General features: G+C 37.5%; 1 protein-coding gene and 1 non-coding gene across 5 annotated transcripts in view; both read left to right on the top strand.

Moving 5' to 3' along the window:
- Positions 1-265: 265 nt before the first annotated feature.
- Znf131 (zinc finger protein 131) overlaps positions 266-18,235 on the top strand; it is a 30,145-nt gene continuing 12,175 nt past the window's right edge. For 2 of the 4 annotated variants that reach the window (XM_027954417.3, XM_027954413.3), the window contains exons 1-4: positions 878-1,063; positions 1,283-1,421; positions 2,478-2,579; positions 10,830-10,974. In XM_027954417.3, the coding sequence (XP_027810218.2) occupies positions 1,298-1,421; positions 2,478-2,579; positions 10,830-10,974 (371 nt within the window). In that variant the 5' untranslated portion in view covers positions 878-1,063; positions 1,283-1,297. The other 2 variants (XM_027954415.2, XM_027954414.2) reach the window with 2 other exon arrangements.
- Positions 8,961-9,032, top strand: Trnat-agu (transfer RNA threonine (anticodon AGU)). Its single transcript has one exon. It is a non-coding gene; the product is annotated as a tRNA-Thr (tRNA).

Raw genomic sequence — 18,235 nt, 5'->3', positions numbered from 1 at the left:
GTGTATGGTTAACTGAGACACAGGCCTCTTTAATGAGCAGAGGTGCGGGGTGAGAAGATCTGTAGTGAGGAAATCACGGGAGTAATTCAGCGCAGATCCAGGTCCCGATCCTAGTGAACACGTGCTCCGGCCGGCGCGAAGAGGGCGGGCATTGGGGAGACAGATCCCGGGCGACTGAACGTGCTCGCTCCCGTGGCCGCTTCCACCAGGGCGTGCAGGCGAGCGCACGTGCGTCAGCTAGACCCTGCGTAAGGAGCGCCCGGGATCCTGCGAAGAAAATGATGGAGGGAAAGCTGCGGCCTGGGAACAGGGAAAGGTGTAGGGTAACCTGTGCTCTGGGAGGGGAGAGCACGGAAGGGGAGGAGAGAAGAAACGCGAGCTAGGTAAGGCAGGCCAACCTGGGCTCGCGAGGAAAATTGGGCGGGGTGGGGCGTGGCTGGAACAGCCAGGGGATATAATCGTGGTGCGACTGGTTAGTAAGTGTATTCAGAGTACGGGGTCGAAAGCATCTGCACCTGGAGTCACGCGGGTAAGAGTAAAAGGCAGAAGGGCGGTGATTTAGGTTCCTCTCTCCGACCCAGCCAAGCTTTGTATCCGCCCAAGTCAGGTTCCTTTTCTCAGCCGGCGGCCAGAGCCGCAGGGAGCTCCCAAAACCCGGCTGGCTCCGCCCCTACACTTAGAGGGCGGTAGGGGCGTGGCCCGCCCCTTCCTCGGTTGGCGTACGCGTCAGCCGGAGCCTGACGCAGTGACGCAGTACGTCCACGTAAGTGACGCGCAGGCCCGGACCGCTCCTCCTTCCCTGAGTGAGTGCCGGCCGGGTCGGGGCGGGGGAGAAGAGGGAGGGCGGGGGAGGGAGAGGCGACCCGGGAGTCGTTGTGGGCCGCGGGCCCGACCGGGTCCTGGGGCAGCGGGAGCTCGGGCGGGGCAGAAGGGCTTGGAGGGCCGTTAGAGCGCCGCCGCGGCTGTCGGGTTCCCTCCCTTGCCGGACTTGCGCGCCCGGGCGCCCCGAGCCTCCGGCGCTGTGCCCACCCCGCTCCAGCTCGCGTCTCCCGACTCCAATTAGGTCAGGCTCGGAGTCCCGCGGCCGCGGCTCCGGCCCGCAACGCGCGGCGGCTACTTGGCTCGCCTTTCTTTCTTCCCTCGCCTTCCTCTCTTGCCTCACCCTCCCCCCCCCCCTTCTTTTCATGTTCCTGGGTTTTGTTTTTTCGTTGTTTTGTGCTTTAGGGGTTTTGTTTCCCAGCACGAGCTCATGGGTGTACATTATCATGCTCCTCTTTTGTAGAGCAACCCGAAGGCCATGGAGGCTGAAGAGACGATGGAATGCCTTCAGGAGTTTCCTGAACATCATAAAATGATTCTGGACCGATTGAATGAACAACGAGAGCAGGATCGATTTACCGATATCACACTAATAGTCGATGGTGCGTAGGACAGTGGTCAGAGGAGCGTATTTATGGCTTCAGTTCTCCCTTTCCACCACCCGCCTTTATCCCCCTACTCTTTTTGGGCTCCCTACCAAAGTCTGGATGGTGTGCACTGAATGGTGTGCACTGAAACTGGAGGACACTTGTCAGTGTCTGCTCGCATAGACCGTACTGCAGAAATCTGGTTGGTCAGTTGTTCTTTCAGTATAGCCTGGTATTCATCGCATTTTAACTTCTTGCATCCTGTTAAAGTTTTCTCATTGCACGCAAGAGTGCAGGATGATGAAGTTTGGCGTATAGACTACATCTCAGAATTTTTGGTTAATAGATGAGAATGTCTAAAAATGTTTGGTTGATAGTCTTCTGTTGGTAAGCTGCTTTGAGAAGTCCTCTTACAGGAGTCATTTGGGAAGTATAGGTTTCTGGTTTTTCAGATGGTTTTGGATGGAGAATGTGAGAGAGCCTCTTTGGGAGTCCCCCACAAATAGTTGAAGGCTTCATCAGTCTTAATTGTCATAAAGGAGACAAGCCCAGCTTGAGTATCTTTTCTGTTTAGTGAAAACAGAGACTTTTCAAAGCAAGCTGTTCTTTATTTATTATAGGTTCACCAAAATTGAGTTACCACATAGTATGCATTTTTAAAACATTTGCTATTGCATACACATCAAACTTTGTGCTTATACTTATTTTACGGTTTTTTTGTCTCCAAATGCTGTGTGATCTTTTGGATTCTTCATTTAGCAATTTCACTGAGTAGTATAGACGTCTTATTTCATAATTGATGGTCATAGAAAGAGCTAGAAAATTCCTTACCTAGTATTGTAAGTGGGCTTTTATAAAAACTTAATTGTCTTTGAAGTAAAAATTTGACTTCTTGTTTAATTAAGTTTAAAATTTGCCAAGAGAGCTGACCATATTCTATCTGTAGTTCAATAATTTATACAGATATTATGTTGCAAAAAAAAATCTATTTTACTTTTATATTTTATGTTTTACAGTTTTTACATTTGATTTTTGTGCATAAGTATGTTTTGTTTGTTTTTTCCACCTTAGGACATCATTTTAAGGCCCATAAGGCTGTTTTGGCTGCTTGCAGTAAGTTCTTCTACAAATTCTTTCAGGAGTTTACTCAGGAACCTTTGGTGGAGATAGAAGGTACGTTTTCGTTTTATGTGCAATATTTCAGTGGACATAATTGGTTCTTTAACTTTTAGACTCTTTTACCTTTCATCATGGAGAATAGGCATCAATGATTCCTTATTGAGCAGCTAGATAGATTATTCTTTTGACACTTTTGAGAATCTTTACTTCTAATAAATGGTTTGGTAGCATGATCTGCCAGGAAAACTTTTAGATAGTAGATATTAGTGAGCAATAAAAGGCTTTTCCACTGCTGAAACCAGTCACTGACTTGAAATTATGCATAGAAATTAAATCACCATCTTTCAGACAGGTGGGGATACTGTAAATTATAGGAGAGGCCTTTATATTTATATTAACAGAGGTAATGATGTACTAACAGTGATGTAGATGACAGGCACAAGGTGAAGTGGGCTGCGATGATATGGAAGAGGCTAGGAATGATGAACTCAGGTAGCATTCAGAAAAAATTCTATGGAATGTCTTAAGAGGGAAGGAATCATCAGTTAGATATTAACTTGAAACAAAAAGTGATTTTTTTTTGTAATTGACATTTTCTAATAACCTACCAAGTGCCAAGCATTGTGCCATGTAGTTTGTATATTTCTGAGGCTCACATTAATATTTTAAAAGTAAGTGGTGTTATTTCCAATATACATAGAGGAGACAGAGTTCAAAAGGTTACTTGCCCAAGGTTGTCCACCTAGCAAGAGATTGTCTATGCTGTTAATTACCATGATTTTATCTCTTGTTGCTACTCTCTCCCCCTGTTTCATCTCCTGTCAAAATCCAAACAGTGGGGCATAAATCTATTTGTATACATGAATACAGAATCTTATTTCAGGGTTTTGGGGTTTTAGTTTTATATCTCTTTCACTATATACATATTCTTTGTTATGAATGGGTTGCCTAGGAACACCATTCCCTTAGAAAAATTTGATGCCTAAGGGAGTTAAGAATGTCTTTTTATTTTGGCATATTCCAGTTGATACATCTGCAGCTAGATTATCTTTTTTCAGTCATGGAAAGAGTGTAGGCATAATGGGAATCCATAGAGCTTACCAAAATGAGAATCTAGCTGTTTAGATGGTTTTTTGTTTTACTATAGGGCAAGAAATCCAACAGTTGATTCATCTGATGTTTGCTAAATATTAAGAAGTTACTTTACCTCAATTACATATTGATCTCCTCATTTGAAAAGAGATTAACAGACTTATAATTATTAATTGAAATAACCTGTGCAGAATGTCTGGCATGGTGTTTGATGCATTGTCAAAGCCTAATAAGTGGAAGCTATTTATAATATTAAAAAACTAATTATGTATTATATTCGATGCTAGAAATTCAGAATTCATGAGTAAGCTGACTCTAATGAAGTTGAAAATGTGATAGCAACAGCAAAGGACTGCAAAAAGTATTAGAGACTGTTACTGTTTTATGGCATCATTGAAGAGGGAAAATGAGAGGTTTAGTCTACCTTAGATAGGGATTTCAAATGAAAGATAACTTCTAAGCAGAATATTAAATTTTAAAAAATAAGTGGCCTCTGCTGGAGTACTTATTGTTAGTGGAGAGAGTAGCACTGGAGTAGTAGGCCCTTTTCTGAAAACTTGTCACCTTGGGATTTTTCTCTTCTTTGTCTTGTTATGTCCATAATATCACAGGACACAGAAGCCTTCAGTATTTCAGTTATAGACAGATAAAGTAATATAGAAAGCACTCTTTGTGGTTTTTGTGCAGATTTTAAAGAATGAGTTTAGTTCAGTGTCATGTCTTAAGGTCTTAACTGTTCTATTTATCAGTTACCTGGCTATAGAGAAAGTGCTCAACGCATAATTAGAAAAGCTGAGTTTTAGTCCTGGTCTTAGTATTTGTCAGCTATGTGACCTTGGATGTCTTGACTTCCTTTTTTTTAATCTGTAAAATATATCAAATGGTTTTGTATTATGTCCTGGACACTTTGAATGTAACTTTTTAAGACTGGATGCTGTTAAAAAATCCTATGGAGAAGACTTTCATTTTTATTTTAAGAGGCAATCTGTCTGGTTAGATTCAGGCTGCACCCTGGGTTGTGGATCCAATTCCAATTTACTTTTAAAATTTTTATAGTGCTGTCCAGGTTCCAGATGGGACTGAACAGAAACCTTCCTGCGACCTGGCTGGTAGTCATGTCATAATGCAGTTTTCAAAGCCATTGATATTGTAACTTTGGGTCAGTGCAACTCTGCAGGTGAGCTTTAGATCACATACACGGATTGAGAGGACCTTTCTCCAGTTCCTTCATTACCATGATTTCCTCTGTACTCAAGCTCCCAGAAGCTCCTTTTCATTGTTTAGAAAACTGGGGTTTTTAGCTTGTGTGCTATTGTACATTTCCTGCAGGTGGATCTGTTTCCTGGACAAAGTGGTGGCAGAAAACGTAGAGGAAAAACATGAATTCCCTCCATATTCTTCAAATCACCTCGTTCCTTTGGCAGAGAAAAGAACTCTTAATAGTTTAATTGGCTATCAGCTATATATGTGCAGCCTTAGAACTAGGACTTGTCCTGAGGCATAGCTGAGAGAAGAAAAATTACAAAGTCTCTTTCCCTCCCCACTCCTCTCCCCAATTATCCCCTTTTCTCGTTTTGTAGCTTGGTGCTTTTTTTCTGTTTCCACCCACTGCTCAGTTTTGGGATTTGGGTTCTCAAGTCTAACCTGGAAGATGTGGGAAGAAACTCTGCTCTTTTGAGTTTTTCTCTTTCTAATCTACTTCTATTTTCATAGTCCTTATATGTATGCTTTATGTGTTTTCTGCAGGATGTTTAGTTGTAATTAATGGACAAAATTGGGTGGAGCATGCTTGTACTTTATCTTAGCCAGAACTGGAACCTCATCTATAACAGTGACTTGGAGGCAGTGCAAATTAGTTGTACATTAGAAACACCAGGAGAACTTTTACAAATGCCAACATCTAGGCTGTAGTTTCAGATCAACTAAATAGGTCTTTCAAGGGTGTGGTTTACATACCTGTATTTAAGTTTTTTGACTCCTTGTTTTTCAGCATGTTTTCTGAGGACTAGTAATTAGTGGGTATCACCTGGGACATTGTTAGAACCATTGACTCAGTTTCCACCCAGGCCTACTGAATCACAAGATCCTCCAGTAATTTCTATGAACAGAGTTTGAGCTGCACTGCACTGGGACCTCCAATGTGTAATCAATGTTGAGGACCATTGCCTTATAGGATTTTGTAGAAGCAGATGACCTTTGTTTAAAAAATTGAATTGTAAAATCCTTTGTGGATGTCAGTGTTATACATACAAGCTGAACTCTTTCATTGTTTTCTGGTTTCCTAGTGGCAAATTACCTTTGATTAGAACCTTGAATTCACCTTTGGCTTCTAAATAAAATTGTTGCCCTTGAAGCCAGTTTGTATACCAGCTTAGCTTTGCTACTTGGATTCACTACATCCAGTCTTCAACATTTATTCATTCCCTGGTTCAGAACTGAGACTCCAATTTTCTTAATTTATTCTCTTTCTACTTTTCCTAAAACCACAGATCAATTGCCTGTTTTCTCTTTAATGGTAAATCTTAGAATATCATGTCCAGATATTTTAGCCCCTACTATCAAAGACAAACATCCAAGTACATGTTGAGTAGGACTTTTCCCCCACTAATTGGAAGAATTCCCTAAGACTATAGGGAAATGCCAGATACTACCCTTTTTTTACTCTTTTTAAGCATTGCTCTCAGGGAGAAGACTGAGATTAAGGTGCTCATATTAACATTTTATTTAGATACTCCCAGAAAAATTGTGTTCTCCTGTGCACTTCCATGAGAGGGGTAAGGGATTGGTAAGAAAATCCATTAGACCTGAGATTTGTAAGTTAGCAAACTAGTCCTGATAGAATAAAATATTTTCACAACTATACGTCATTTACCACTTCAATTACCTGGGCAGGTATTATCAGTTAGTTCATGTTAACTAATTTGTTCATAGGACAGTTGTTGGGCTGGTCACATAAGAAGCACCTGAGATGTTTATAAAAAATACTCATCCCAGATGTGATTCCAAAGATGGGAAACAACATTTTTAAGTGCTCAGCAAGTCTGACCAACCAAAATCCACAAAACAACCTCCACAATTCTTTATTCAAATTCTTGGAGGCCAGATGTATTTCTCACAATTCCAAATTTCAAAAATTTTCTAAATGCAATTCAGTTTATATTCATATTCTCAGTGGAGTCTAGGGTAACATCCTGTAACCAAATATTAGTATTTCTGAAGCATAACATGTTGATATTTACTTAAGTGGGAAAAAGACAGTACAGAGCTTTATGTTCTGACCAAATTTTATTGACAAACTTGTAGGGAAACTTGGTTTTAAGAGGTTTGGGAATAGTAGAGACAATAAAGATACTGACTGTAGTTGAGAGATAATGAGATAAAATCAAGGTTTGTCATTGATTCAGTATATGGTGAGTGAGAGGAATAAGCATATGTTCTATAAATAGGAAATATGAGAGTAAGAGCAGATTCCAGATGATAAACTTCACTGTTGATTTACTGTTGGGTCTCTATATAATGACCAACTTTAAATGATTGATAAGGATCAGGAATTTCAGAAGAAAATAAGGGCTGAAGATGCTGCATAGGCAGGAATGAGCTTATGGCTGTCTACTTTTGCTGCAAAATACTGAGCAAATAATCTTTAGGTATAAAATGTATTGAGGCTATATGAAATTCATTAGGGAACATCAGTAGTGTCATGATGTTTCAGTAAATCTATTTTTTAATGTATCTATGGATAGATTAAAAAACAAGAGATTAATGTACAGATGAACCAAGAGAAACAGTAAACACTTCATTTTCTTTAAAGAAATTTTCCTTTGATGACTTTCTGTTCCTAACTTCAGATTTTGTTTTCCTGAATATAATAGTGCTGGTTGTTAAAAGAGAAAAATGTCTATAGAATTTTGCAAGGAGCAGGTGCTCTTAATTCTCCACAGTTATATTGAAGTTCTTGACATGCTCTATTAATAGTATATGGCATGTGGAAACTTCTCCAGATAGAGGGTATTCTTTGAAGATTGTCAACAGACCTTTGGACTTGTACAAGAAAAAATGACATAATCCTAATATGAGATTCTTGGTAGTATTAAAAATTTCTATCTAAAATAGTACAGATCTCTAATATGAAAACCCAAGGATTCAGCAAAATCTTTCTGATAAAAATATATTAAGCCAGGGCTGTGGCTCAGTGGTAGAGCACTTGCCTGGCATGTGTGAGGCACTGGGTTCGATCCTCAGCACTACATAAAAATAAATAAATAAAGATATTGTGTCCATATACAACTATATATATATATATATATATATATATATATATATATATATATATATATATATATATATAAAAAGCTAGGCACAGTGGCACACACCTGTAATCCCAGTGGCTTGGGAGGCTGAGGCAGGAGGCTCCTGAGTTTAAAGCCAGCCTCAGCAAAAGTGAGGCACTAAGCAACTCAGTGAGACCCTATTTCTAAATAAAATACAAAATAGGGCTGGGGATATGGCTCAGTGGTTGAGTGCCCCTGAGTTCAATCCTTGGTACCCCCAAGATTTTTTAACAAAAGTCAAGATATGGAGCTGGGGATGTAGTTCAGTGGTAGAACCTTGCCTAAAATGTGCAGGGTTGGAGTTCCTTAACTACACATGCACACAAGGGAAAGTCAAGATATAAACTGAAAGAATAAGCAGTAGTCGACCCACCTGCCTTCGCATAAAATAACCAAGAGGGGTTATGTGTATACATGGTACAGACAAAAAGAGCAATTTAGGGGACTATAGAATTATGTAAAAGATCGTAGACCTATAATGACTGAGATTGCAGACATTTTTCCAACCAGGAAGGAAAAGTTTAAAATCTTTATCCCATCAACATCCTATTTAAAATTTTACCATAGATTTAGGAGTAAGACTATCTGGGATTGATCTTAATTTTTATCACTTAATAAATTATTTCATAGTTATAAGGATTCTGTTAATATTTGTATTTTGAGCCAGGCTTGATACATATAAGCATATCTGTTTTGATTAAAAATTCAAATCTCGGTGCTGGGGTTGTGGCTCAGCGGTAGAGCACTTGCCTAGCACATGCAAAGGGTTCAATTCTCAGCACCACATATAAAAAATAAATAAAGGTATTGTGTTCAACTACAATTAAAACAAAAATTTAAAAATCTCATTCTATTTTAAGAAATATGTAAACATTTATATAAAGCTCTTTTGTTGTGCATTTTAATTTTTGGTCCAAACTCCCTAAAAGACAGCAAAACCTAGTTGTGTTTCACATAGGCTACTTTTGTATAATAAAGAAAGCATGATAAAAAGATGACAACAAGGAAGGCTGGGGGTGTGGCTCAGTGGTAGAGTACTTGCCTAGTATGTGTGAGGCCCTGGGTTCAATCCCTAGCGCCACCAAAAGCAAAAACAAAAAGGACAAGGAAAAAATGATTGAGGAATCAAGTAAAATTAGCCTTTGATGAATCCAGTTATTTTTAATTTTAGTTTGCTTACTTGGAAATGAAACTTATTAGTATATTTTATGTGCTTTTCAATGTTCACATTGTTTTCAGACATTTTAAAGATAAGTATACTGAGGCTCAGACATTATCTTGTCCCATGTCAGATTGTGGAGGAACTGGTACTGACACTTGAAAGTTCTGACTTCCTTTGTGGTATCCTTTCTTTACACAAATACAGGGTACTGCTTTAAACACTTTGTGGCTATTCCACTAATATTCTTACCATTGTCCCATAGACAACATTTAGATGTATAAAGTAGTTGCAAAGAACATAATTGTTTTTGTCATTTGTAATTATATATGTTTTGTGCAGTTTGGACTTGGCATTTCTTAATCTAAAAATCTGTCAAACTTAGTTTTTCCTTTGTTTTAATAATTCCCTGTAGCCTTGATTTAGCAGGCTAAAGCAATAATTTATAGGATTAAGAAGTATACAGAAATAGAGATTTACCTCAATTTTTGAAAACAAAATTGAAAAGTGGGAATCATAGAAGCCTAATTTTGAAAATAACTTTTGCCATTTATTCCTGATTTGTGTTCTGAATTTTAGAATGCACTGATAGGCACTGTAAGGTGAGTGTACAAATCTAAAATTATTTCTCAACTAGGTTACAGTCAAGAGATGTCCATACATTGTAATCATCAGAGCAGATACATACACATTTAAATGTAGGGGAAGTATTAAAGAAGGTTTTGTTATTGAATCATGAAGGAATAGAAAGTCTGAAGAGACATACTGTGAAAATTGAGTCATTAATCAAAAACCTCCCAACAAAGAAGTTCAGGACCAGACCTCATTGTTGAATTCACCCAAACATTTGAGGAAGGGGAAGAGTTAATTTCAGTCCTTCTCAAGCTCTTCCAAAAAATTGAAAAGGAAGGAACACTTCCAACTCATTTATGAAACTAGCATTTTCTTGATAGCAAGATAAAGAAACCACCAAGAAAAAAAACCTGTAGACCAATTTCTCTGAAGAATATAGATACAAAAGTCTTCTACAAAATGCTGACAAACCAATTTCAACAGCATATTAAAAGAATCATACCCCATGATTAGGTGAGATTTACTCCTGGGACTCAATTAATGTGGTATATGATGTTTACAAAATTAATAATAAAAAATCACATGATCATCTCATAATAAGCATGAGCAAAGCAAACATTTCATGCTTTTGACATGAAAAGCATAGATACCCAAAAAAAAAAAAAAAAGTACATTTTGTCCCATTGTCCCAGATGTGGAACACTTATAAAAATTATGTAATATCATTATATAATAATATAGTTGCAATTAATAACAAACTGTAGATTATGATTTTCAACCTCTTTTAATGTAATAGTGTCAATTTCATTGAGATATTCACAGAATTGAACACTTGGGGTTTAAGTGGGTTAATAAAGCTTTTTTGCCGGTTGCAGTGGTACACGCCTATAATCCCAGCAGCTCGGGAGGCTGAGGCAGGAGGATTTCAAGTTCCAAGCCAGCCTCAGCAATTGGGAGGTGTTAGTAGTGTTGGTATGTGGCTGTCATGTGAATTATGCTGTTAATGCTAATTTTTCTAGGAAATTTTTTAAATAACTTGGTAATCAAATTACAAGCACTTTTTTCTTTACTACATATTGTAATTGACTATATTAATTCATATTGATTTGAATTAATGTGAATACATACTAATGAACATATTTTTTACAGGTGTTAGTAAAATGGCCTTTCGTCATTTAATTGAGTTCACATACACAGCAAAACTAATGATACAAGGAGAAGAAGAAGCCAATGACGTATGGAAAGCAGCAGAATTTCTACAAATGCTAGAAGCTATTAAAGCCCTTGAAGTCAGGTAATTATTTCTTGAGTGTGGTACAGATAGTTATATTCGGGCATGTTCACCCTATTAGTCAAAATTTGCAGTATGTGTCATGCCATTAAAGAACCGACATTTTGAAATTAAGAATATCTAAGGATCTATAAAATTCTTCTAGATAATGATTGATTGTTCTTTTACTTGCATTTGATTTACTGTTATTGTTTGAAAACTGCTGAGAAGTAAAGTAGTATTTTTGGTAAAGGAAGTTTAGGCAGCCCCTTGCAGAGTTCTGTGAGTTCCTGTAAACTGTTTTGTTGATTCAAATTATAAATTATTCATATCATGCTATATTCCATAAAGGGTTTGGCTTACAAGGGCTAGCACAGTACTGTTTAAAAATCACTGAGAAAATTGGTGAAGATGAAATAAATAGGTTGGGCTAGGGTATGGATATAAGCAGATTAGAATTATAACATAAATGCATTCCATTTTAAGTCTATATACTTGCTATGTGGGGTACATCTAGCTCTGAGTTCTGGAACGCAAGGAAAAGAAAAAAAAACCTAGTATTCAGTTACATTATTCATTGATTAAGGATTGTCTCATCACTTGCTCCAAGGAGCCATTCCTGGTATTAAAACATAAAATTCCTCTTAGGAGAGGTATGAAGATAACATTAAGGAGTTATAATGAACAAAGACCTCAACATGTTTACAAAATGAATAGGAGCAATCTAAGATAATGACTAAGAATAAGAGCTCCGGAGTCATTTTCCCTGGTTTAATATCCTAGGTCTACCATACTGTGTGGCCTTAATTGTCCATAAGTACCATTTCTTTTAATTAGTTTGAAGACAATTTAAAATCAATTTTTTCTGACAAGGTCTTGGTATTTGTAACACCTAAGACATAGTAGTTGTTCAATAAAATTTGTGAATGATAGATAAATGCTTGTGTCTCAGTCAAAACCAGATTAGTACTCTCCTATAAAGAGAGCTAAACTTGGGTAGCAAAATAGAGGTGTGTGCTGAGGGATGACTGATTAGGACATCCCTTCTTAAAATGAAGGTAGACTAGGGAATGTAAATGGATGTGTCAGTATCAGATATGTGGTTAAATCTTGAAGAAATAAGTGTTTTTTGTATGACCTCTGTTGCTCATGAGTGTGAGTCGTCAGTCCATAGGGAAAGTTCTTGGCAGCAGAACAGTGGAACATATTTTGTAACAGTGGCCAGGTTGAATTTGGGAGAAATTTAATGAAGTTCACATACTTAGTCTTTGGAAGATGAAGGTAAAAACAATTGGGTATTCATGTTGTATAGCTTATTTAGAACCTTTTAGAGGATTTATTATAAGACCCTTATATTAATTACGACCATCTGTGCTATTCAGTAAAAATAATAGTAACATGTTGAATTGTTTCCTGAACCAGCTAGATATTCTACAGGGAGAGTCTTAACCCCACCCACCCCCGTGTGTGATGCTATATTTCCTCTGTTCCATTGCAACTCAGCTTTAGCCTCTCCTTTCTGAGTGTGTAGAACCTCAAGATCAGATGACAAAGCTTTGGGCCTCCTAAGATCTTTTTGGGGCAGGCACCCAGCCTTGTGCTTATGTGTGATCTTCTACATTCCCTGTAATAAGTCAGAGCTTTTCAGAGTTCCCTATGGACATCACATTTACCCATCCGTTTCCTTTTAAGTTTTTGGTCAACTTCTTGGGAGCCCCAGTTGGTAATGCCACCTCAGTAGCTGCAGTGGTAAGCAATCAGTGTTGATTGTCTTTAATAAATGACTTATGATTAGGGCTATTTGAAGAATAAGCTCTTAAGTGAGATCAGATCTCCAAATATTGTTATCCTGTTTTAGATCTGTCCTTTGAATTCGTATGTGTAAAGCACTTAAAACAGTGAATGCCATATAGCAGTATTATTATGGCATATGCTCTATTCTTTGCTTGGAATGCCTTCTCCCTGCTTGTTCATTGACAGAATCTTACTCATCTTTCTATTCTCAGTCCAGAGCAAGCCACTTGTTCTCTAAAGTTTTACATTACAGCGCCAAGCAGATTGACTTAGATACTTCTATATTTTTACTTTATCTTTATACATTTTCTGCTTAAGCAATAATCATACTATTATTGTCCTTATATTTTCCCTTTAGTTTTCAACTGCTTTGAGACAAGAGTTATACATTTTCATCTTTCAGGAACCTCTAAAACTACTTCTTGCCTGGCCATTCAGCCTTAAATACTAGCTGAACTAAAGTTGGGTAGCAGCACTTTTGTTATTCTTTAATTATTTCTGGAACAAGGATCTGGGTTCACTAGGTTATACTCATTAAAATTAGCATAAGAAGACTGGTAGAATTAATTTACAATTTACCTCAACACTTGAACAAAACTGCTTCGTTAAAGGAAACATGTTTCTTTTCTCATTTTAACATCTTTCTGTTAGGGGTGGCTCTTTAAAGTGAGTGGCCAGGTCATAGTCATAGCTTAGTTTCAATTAAATCGTAATTATTTGTATTATTGATACCATGCAAGTTGAGTTTGTCATTTAAAATGTCTTCCAAATGATTATACTGAGTTGATGTTAACTCAAAAACTTATTAGGGAATTGGAGCATTCCAAAGTGAGCCATTAATTTCCTATTAATAACAGTATTTGTCATCAGAGGAATGACCACATAATCAATAACTGAGAGTCATATGGGTCCTTAAAAAGGAAGATATAGAATTAACAGGCTATCCCCATCAGAGGAAAAGACATAGATTTAACAAGCTAAATAATTTATGAATAAAAATTTTGTGTTTAACTTGGCTGCTAAAGAGAACACTGTTGAAAAGATTATTGTGTAACCATTTTGCAGATACAGAAGGTGCATGAAGTACTTGTCTTAGATTTGCAATATGGGATTGTTTTTGGAATATAGTGTGAACTTTTTTTAAATGACACTTAAAAACATACTTTGGCCTTATTTTTGCTTTTCTGGAATTGCTTAATTATTTATTTAAAACTGTATGAGAAGGTTTCTGTTATTTGTTACAAAGCATCAGTTGCCATATAAATTTTGTTTTCTTTCCTGCCTCTTAAAGTATAATTTACATGTAATAACCATTTGCCCATTTTAATTGTAGAGTTTGAATTTTGTTTTTTTTGGGGGGGCGGGCGGGTTAGGGACTGAACTTAGAGACATTTTATCACTGAGCCACATCCCAGCCGCACCACCCATCCCTTTTTTCATTTTGAAACAGGGTCTTGCTAAGTTGGTGAGGTTGGCCTAAAATTTGTAATCCTCCTGCCTCAGCCTCTCAAGTCACTGGGATTAGGGTGTGCATCACTTCATCCAGCTGAATTTTTTTTTTTTTTGTATATACTGGTGTAACCACCACCACAATCAAGATACAGAAACATTTTCATAACCCTAGAAGGTTTTCTGTTGACTCCTTCTATTTGATCTTGAATACTACAGATGTGATTTTTATTACTGTAGTTTTACCTTATTTAAAATGTCATATAGATGGCTGGGTACAGTGGCACTCTCCTGTAAAAGTCACATAGATAGACTCACAGCGTGTAGCCTTTCACATTTGATTGTTTTCCTTTAGCATTGTACTTTAGAGATTTGTGCATGGTGGTGTGGTGATATTTTGCCCCTTTCCATTACTGAGTAGTATCTCTACTACTCAGTATGTATCTGTACTACTCAGTACTGAGTATCCATAATATGGATATACCACAGTTTCTTTTTTTATGTGATGATGTTTAAGTTATTATTGCTTTTAACTGTTAGAATTGTAAGGTTAGAATAACACTGCTATATACGAGTCTTTGAGTGGGCATATGATTTTGTTTCTCTTAGTAAACATCTAGAAATAGGATAGAACTGAATGTAAGATATGTTTAACTTTGGGAAACCATTTGGAAGTTTTTTTTTTTGTTTTTTTTTAAGTGGTTCTACTGTTTATATAACATTGAGGGGTTCAGTTTTGTTACATTCTCATCAACACTTGGTATTGTTGAGGTTTATTTTTAAAACATTAGCAGACATTTTCTTAAAGGGACATAGTAAATATCTTAGACTTGTGTGCCATGTAGATTTTGCTGCTGTTACTCAGCTGTAATATTGTAGCATGGAGGCATCCATAGACAGCATATAAATGAATGCATGTGGCTATGTTAGTAAAAGTTGTTTACATAGAACAGGCTGCACTTAGGTCAGAGATTGCTAACTTCTGCATTAAGTGTTCTGATGGGTATATATAGGTATAGCATTGTGGTCTTAATATTTTGGGAGTTTCAATAAGACATGCAATCCATGGACAGTTGTCTCCTGATGATATTTTCATTTTCATATTTAATAAGTACGCTTAAAGTATACTGTTTGAGTTTTAACACATAAATATGTTTTGGCAGATATATAGGTAAAGCCATTATCACTATTAAGATAATGAACATATTCATCACCCGTCACTGTTTCTCAATTTTTAATTCATTCTCTCTCCTATGCCTCTTCATTCGTCATGCTGATCTGCTGTCACTATAGATTAATTCACATTTTCTAGAATTTTATGTATGTAATCATGAATATGAAATATACTTATCTGTTTCTCTCACTGTAATTATTACATTGTTGTGTGTGTATATATAGATAACATTTTTTTATTGCTGGGCAGTATACCATAATTTATTGATTTAACTGTTAGTAGCTATTTAGGTTTTTCCAGTTTGGGGCTTTTACAAATAAAGTGGCTATGAATATTTGTGTGCAGTTCTTTGGACATGCTTTCATTTTTTTTATGGCAAATATCTAGGAGTGGAATAACTGGATAAATATATGTTTAATGTTTGAAGAAAGTACCAGACTTTTCCAAAAGTTGTGCCATTATACATTATAGTATATGAGTGTTCCAATTGCTCCACAGACTTGCTACTACTCAGTATGATCAGGTGTTTTTCATTTTAGCCATGCTGGTGTTGGAGGTATAGTTGTTTTTGTTTGCATTTTCCCAATGACTAATGGTGTTGAGCATTTTTTTTCACGTGCATTTTGCCATCTGTTTATTTTCTTTGGCAAAGTTCAAATCATATCAGTTCTAGTCAAATCTGCTGCCCGCTTTTTAAATTATCATCAAGAACTCTGAAGGGTCTAAGGTTTTATCGTATTTGCAAGCTAATAGGTTGGTCAGCCAGTTTGAGTACATTACATGAAACTCTTGATTCAAAGAAAAAGGACTTGATTACTTATAGCACAGGAAACAGTGTGGGATCCATGTTTCTATCAGTTTTCCTTTTCTGCCCCTGCCCCAATTCCCATAGGGATGACACAGGGCCTACATGTGTGCTCTGCTCAGTGGTTTGCATTGTATAGTTGCAGTTCAGTTCCTGAACTTTAAGAAACCTTTGTCCTAGAGGGCACATTATTTTTATTATACTGGATGATAAGTAAATCTACCTAAACTCTGGAAGAAGACAGGCTTTATCTTTTAAAGCCCTTAGCTATATGAGCAATCTTGAATTGTTGGTCCAAGGTGAAAGGCTCTCAGTGCCTTTGTTTATAAGACATGCAATCCATGGACAGTTGTCTCCTGATGATATTTTCATTTTTATATGATTTTGACCTCTGATGAAATTTTCCATGACAATACCACTTCATTGGTCACTCTTGATTAATATACCAGTAGGGACTGGGACCTGATCCGTTTCGTTTTTCTCATACTGGATTCAAGATTACTATTAATAGAATTTCAGTAAGTAGGATGTGGCCATTCTTTAGTACTGACCTTAATCATTGTACCCATCCATCCAGGGCCTCTTCTAGAATCAGACAACAGAGCAAATTCCTAGAAAGGTAGCCTTCTCCTTTAGTTTCTGTATTGACTTTACCACTTGGCCCTAGGCTAAGTGTAACAAGATGTTTTAGCAATTATACACTGCATTGTCACGTGAGGAGAAAGTCTAGGGCAAGTCCATCATTCATACTCTTGCCAGTGATTTGATACTGACATGAGTGCCTTCCAGAGCCCAAGTGTTGTCTTTGCTGATCACATCAGCCTCAGTGAGAGAGATTTTTACCACCTTTTTAATTGGACAACTCCTGTGGAGGAGAATCCTGCCCACAGGATATGCATAAATAAGTCACTTATTCTTCTAGTAAGCTTTCCCTTAGGAGCTTCTAACCAGCAGTAGCCTAGGTTTGGAAAGATTTCCAGTCATCTGAGGACTACTTGGTCTTTCTTAAACATTTTCTGGTCCCTTGTAACCACTTCTGAGGTGTAAGTCATCGTGTTTTATAAAGGGAAGGAAGGTAGTACAGTGAAGTACGCAAGGTAGTACACAAGAAATACAGTCCCTGGGCAACCTAGGAGTCCTGGAAAGAAAATATTGTTTATAATTGAGCCCTCCATTATTCTGGGGCACAGACTGACATTGCCTCCAGTGTGGTCTCCCCCCATTCTCACTTCAGTTAGAATGATTTGAGTCTTGCAGTTTTTGGAGAAATTAAGGGCAGTCAGTTCAGTCTTTCCTACTTCTCATAAGCACTTGAACACCAGTTGAGTGGCAGTTGTCTACCTTATGGTTTCATGTCGGCTATGAGAAAGATAGTGAGGCAAAAACCTCACTAGAAGGAGCAGAAGCATGGCTATCCGTAGGTGGTTTTAAAGGACTTCTAGGTAAAGTTAAGAAAGTTGATGATCAGATCGTAATCAGAGCCTTCTGATGAGGGGCCACAGACTCAGCATCAGTTTAAAGATGCTTGTAATAGTTGGGGAGAGCTGCATCAGAGCATTTTCTTTCATTGGTAGGGCTCTAGGAATGGTTCTGATAGATAATTAATGTTCCTTCCTCCTCCATACCTCTTGGGATCTAAGGTGTTCTCTCCCCAGGTGCCAAGGTAATTGCTGTCCCTCCACCTCTCACAAATTCATTGTATTTCGTTCTGGTAGCTATAACTTCACCTGTTTTCTAGAAGTCCTCCTCTTACCCAAGCCTTTCATCTGGAGTGCCATTTTTATAAAAACTTAAGAGACCTATTTTGTTTCTTTGGCTTATGTGGGCCATTGTAAGTGTATTTGGCTAGCATTGTATTCAACCAAGTAGTCAATATTCTCATGAAAAAAGATGATGTCAATTCAGTAAGAGAATCCAGATGGTTGAACTGGAATTAAGTTTGAATCTTTTAAGCCTGTTTTGACCAGGGTGTCACCTGAAACAAGTACCAACCAGATTGTCATAGGGTTGCTCTTGGGAGAAAAGAAAAGGATCATGTCCAAGAATGTTCAGGGCAGAATCCT

Source organism: Marmota flaviventris, chromosome 5 (genome assembly GCF_047511675.1).
Source record: "Marmota flaviventris isolate mMarFla1 chromosome 5, mMarFla1.hap1, whole genome shotgun sequence".
Classification (NCBI taxonomy): Eukaryota; Metazoa; Chordata; class Mammalia; order Rodentia; family Sciuridae; genus Marmota; species Marmota flaviventris.
This window is presented reverse-complemented; position numbering and strand designations above follow the sequence as displayed.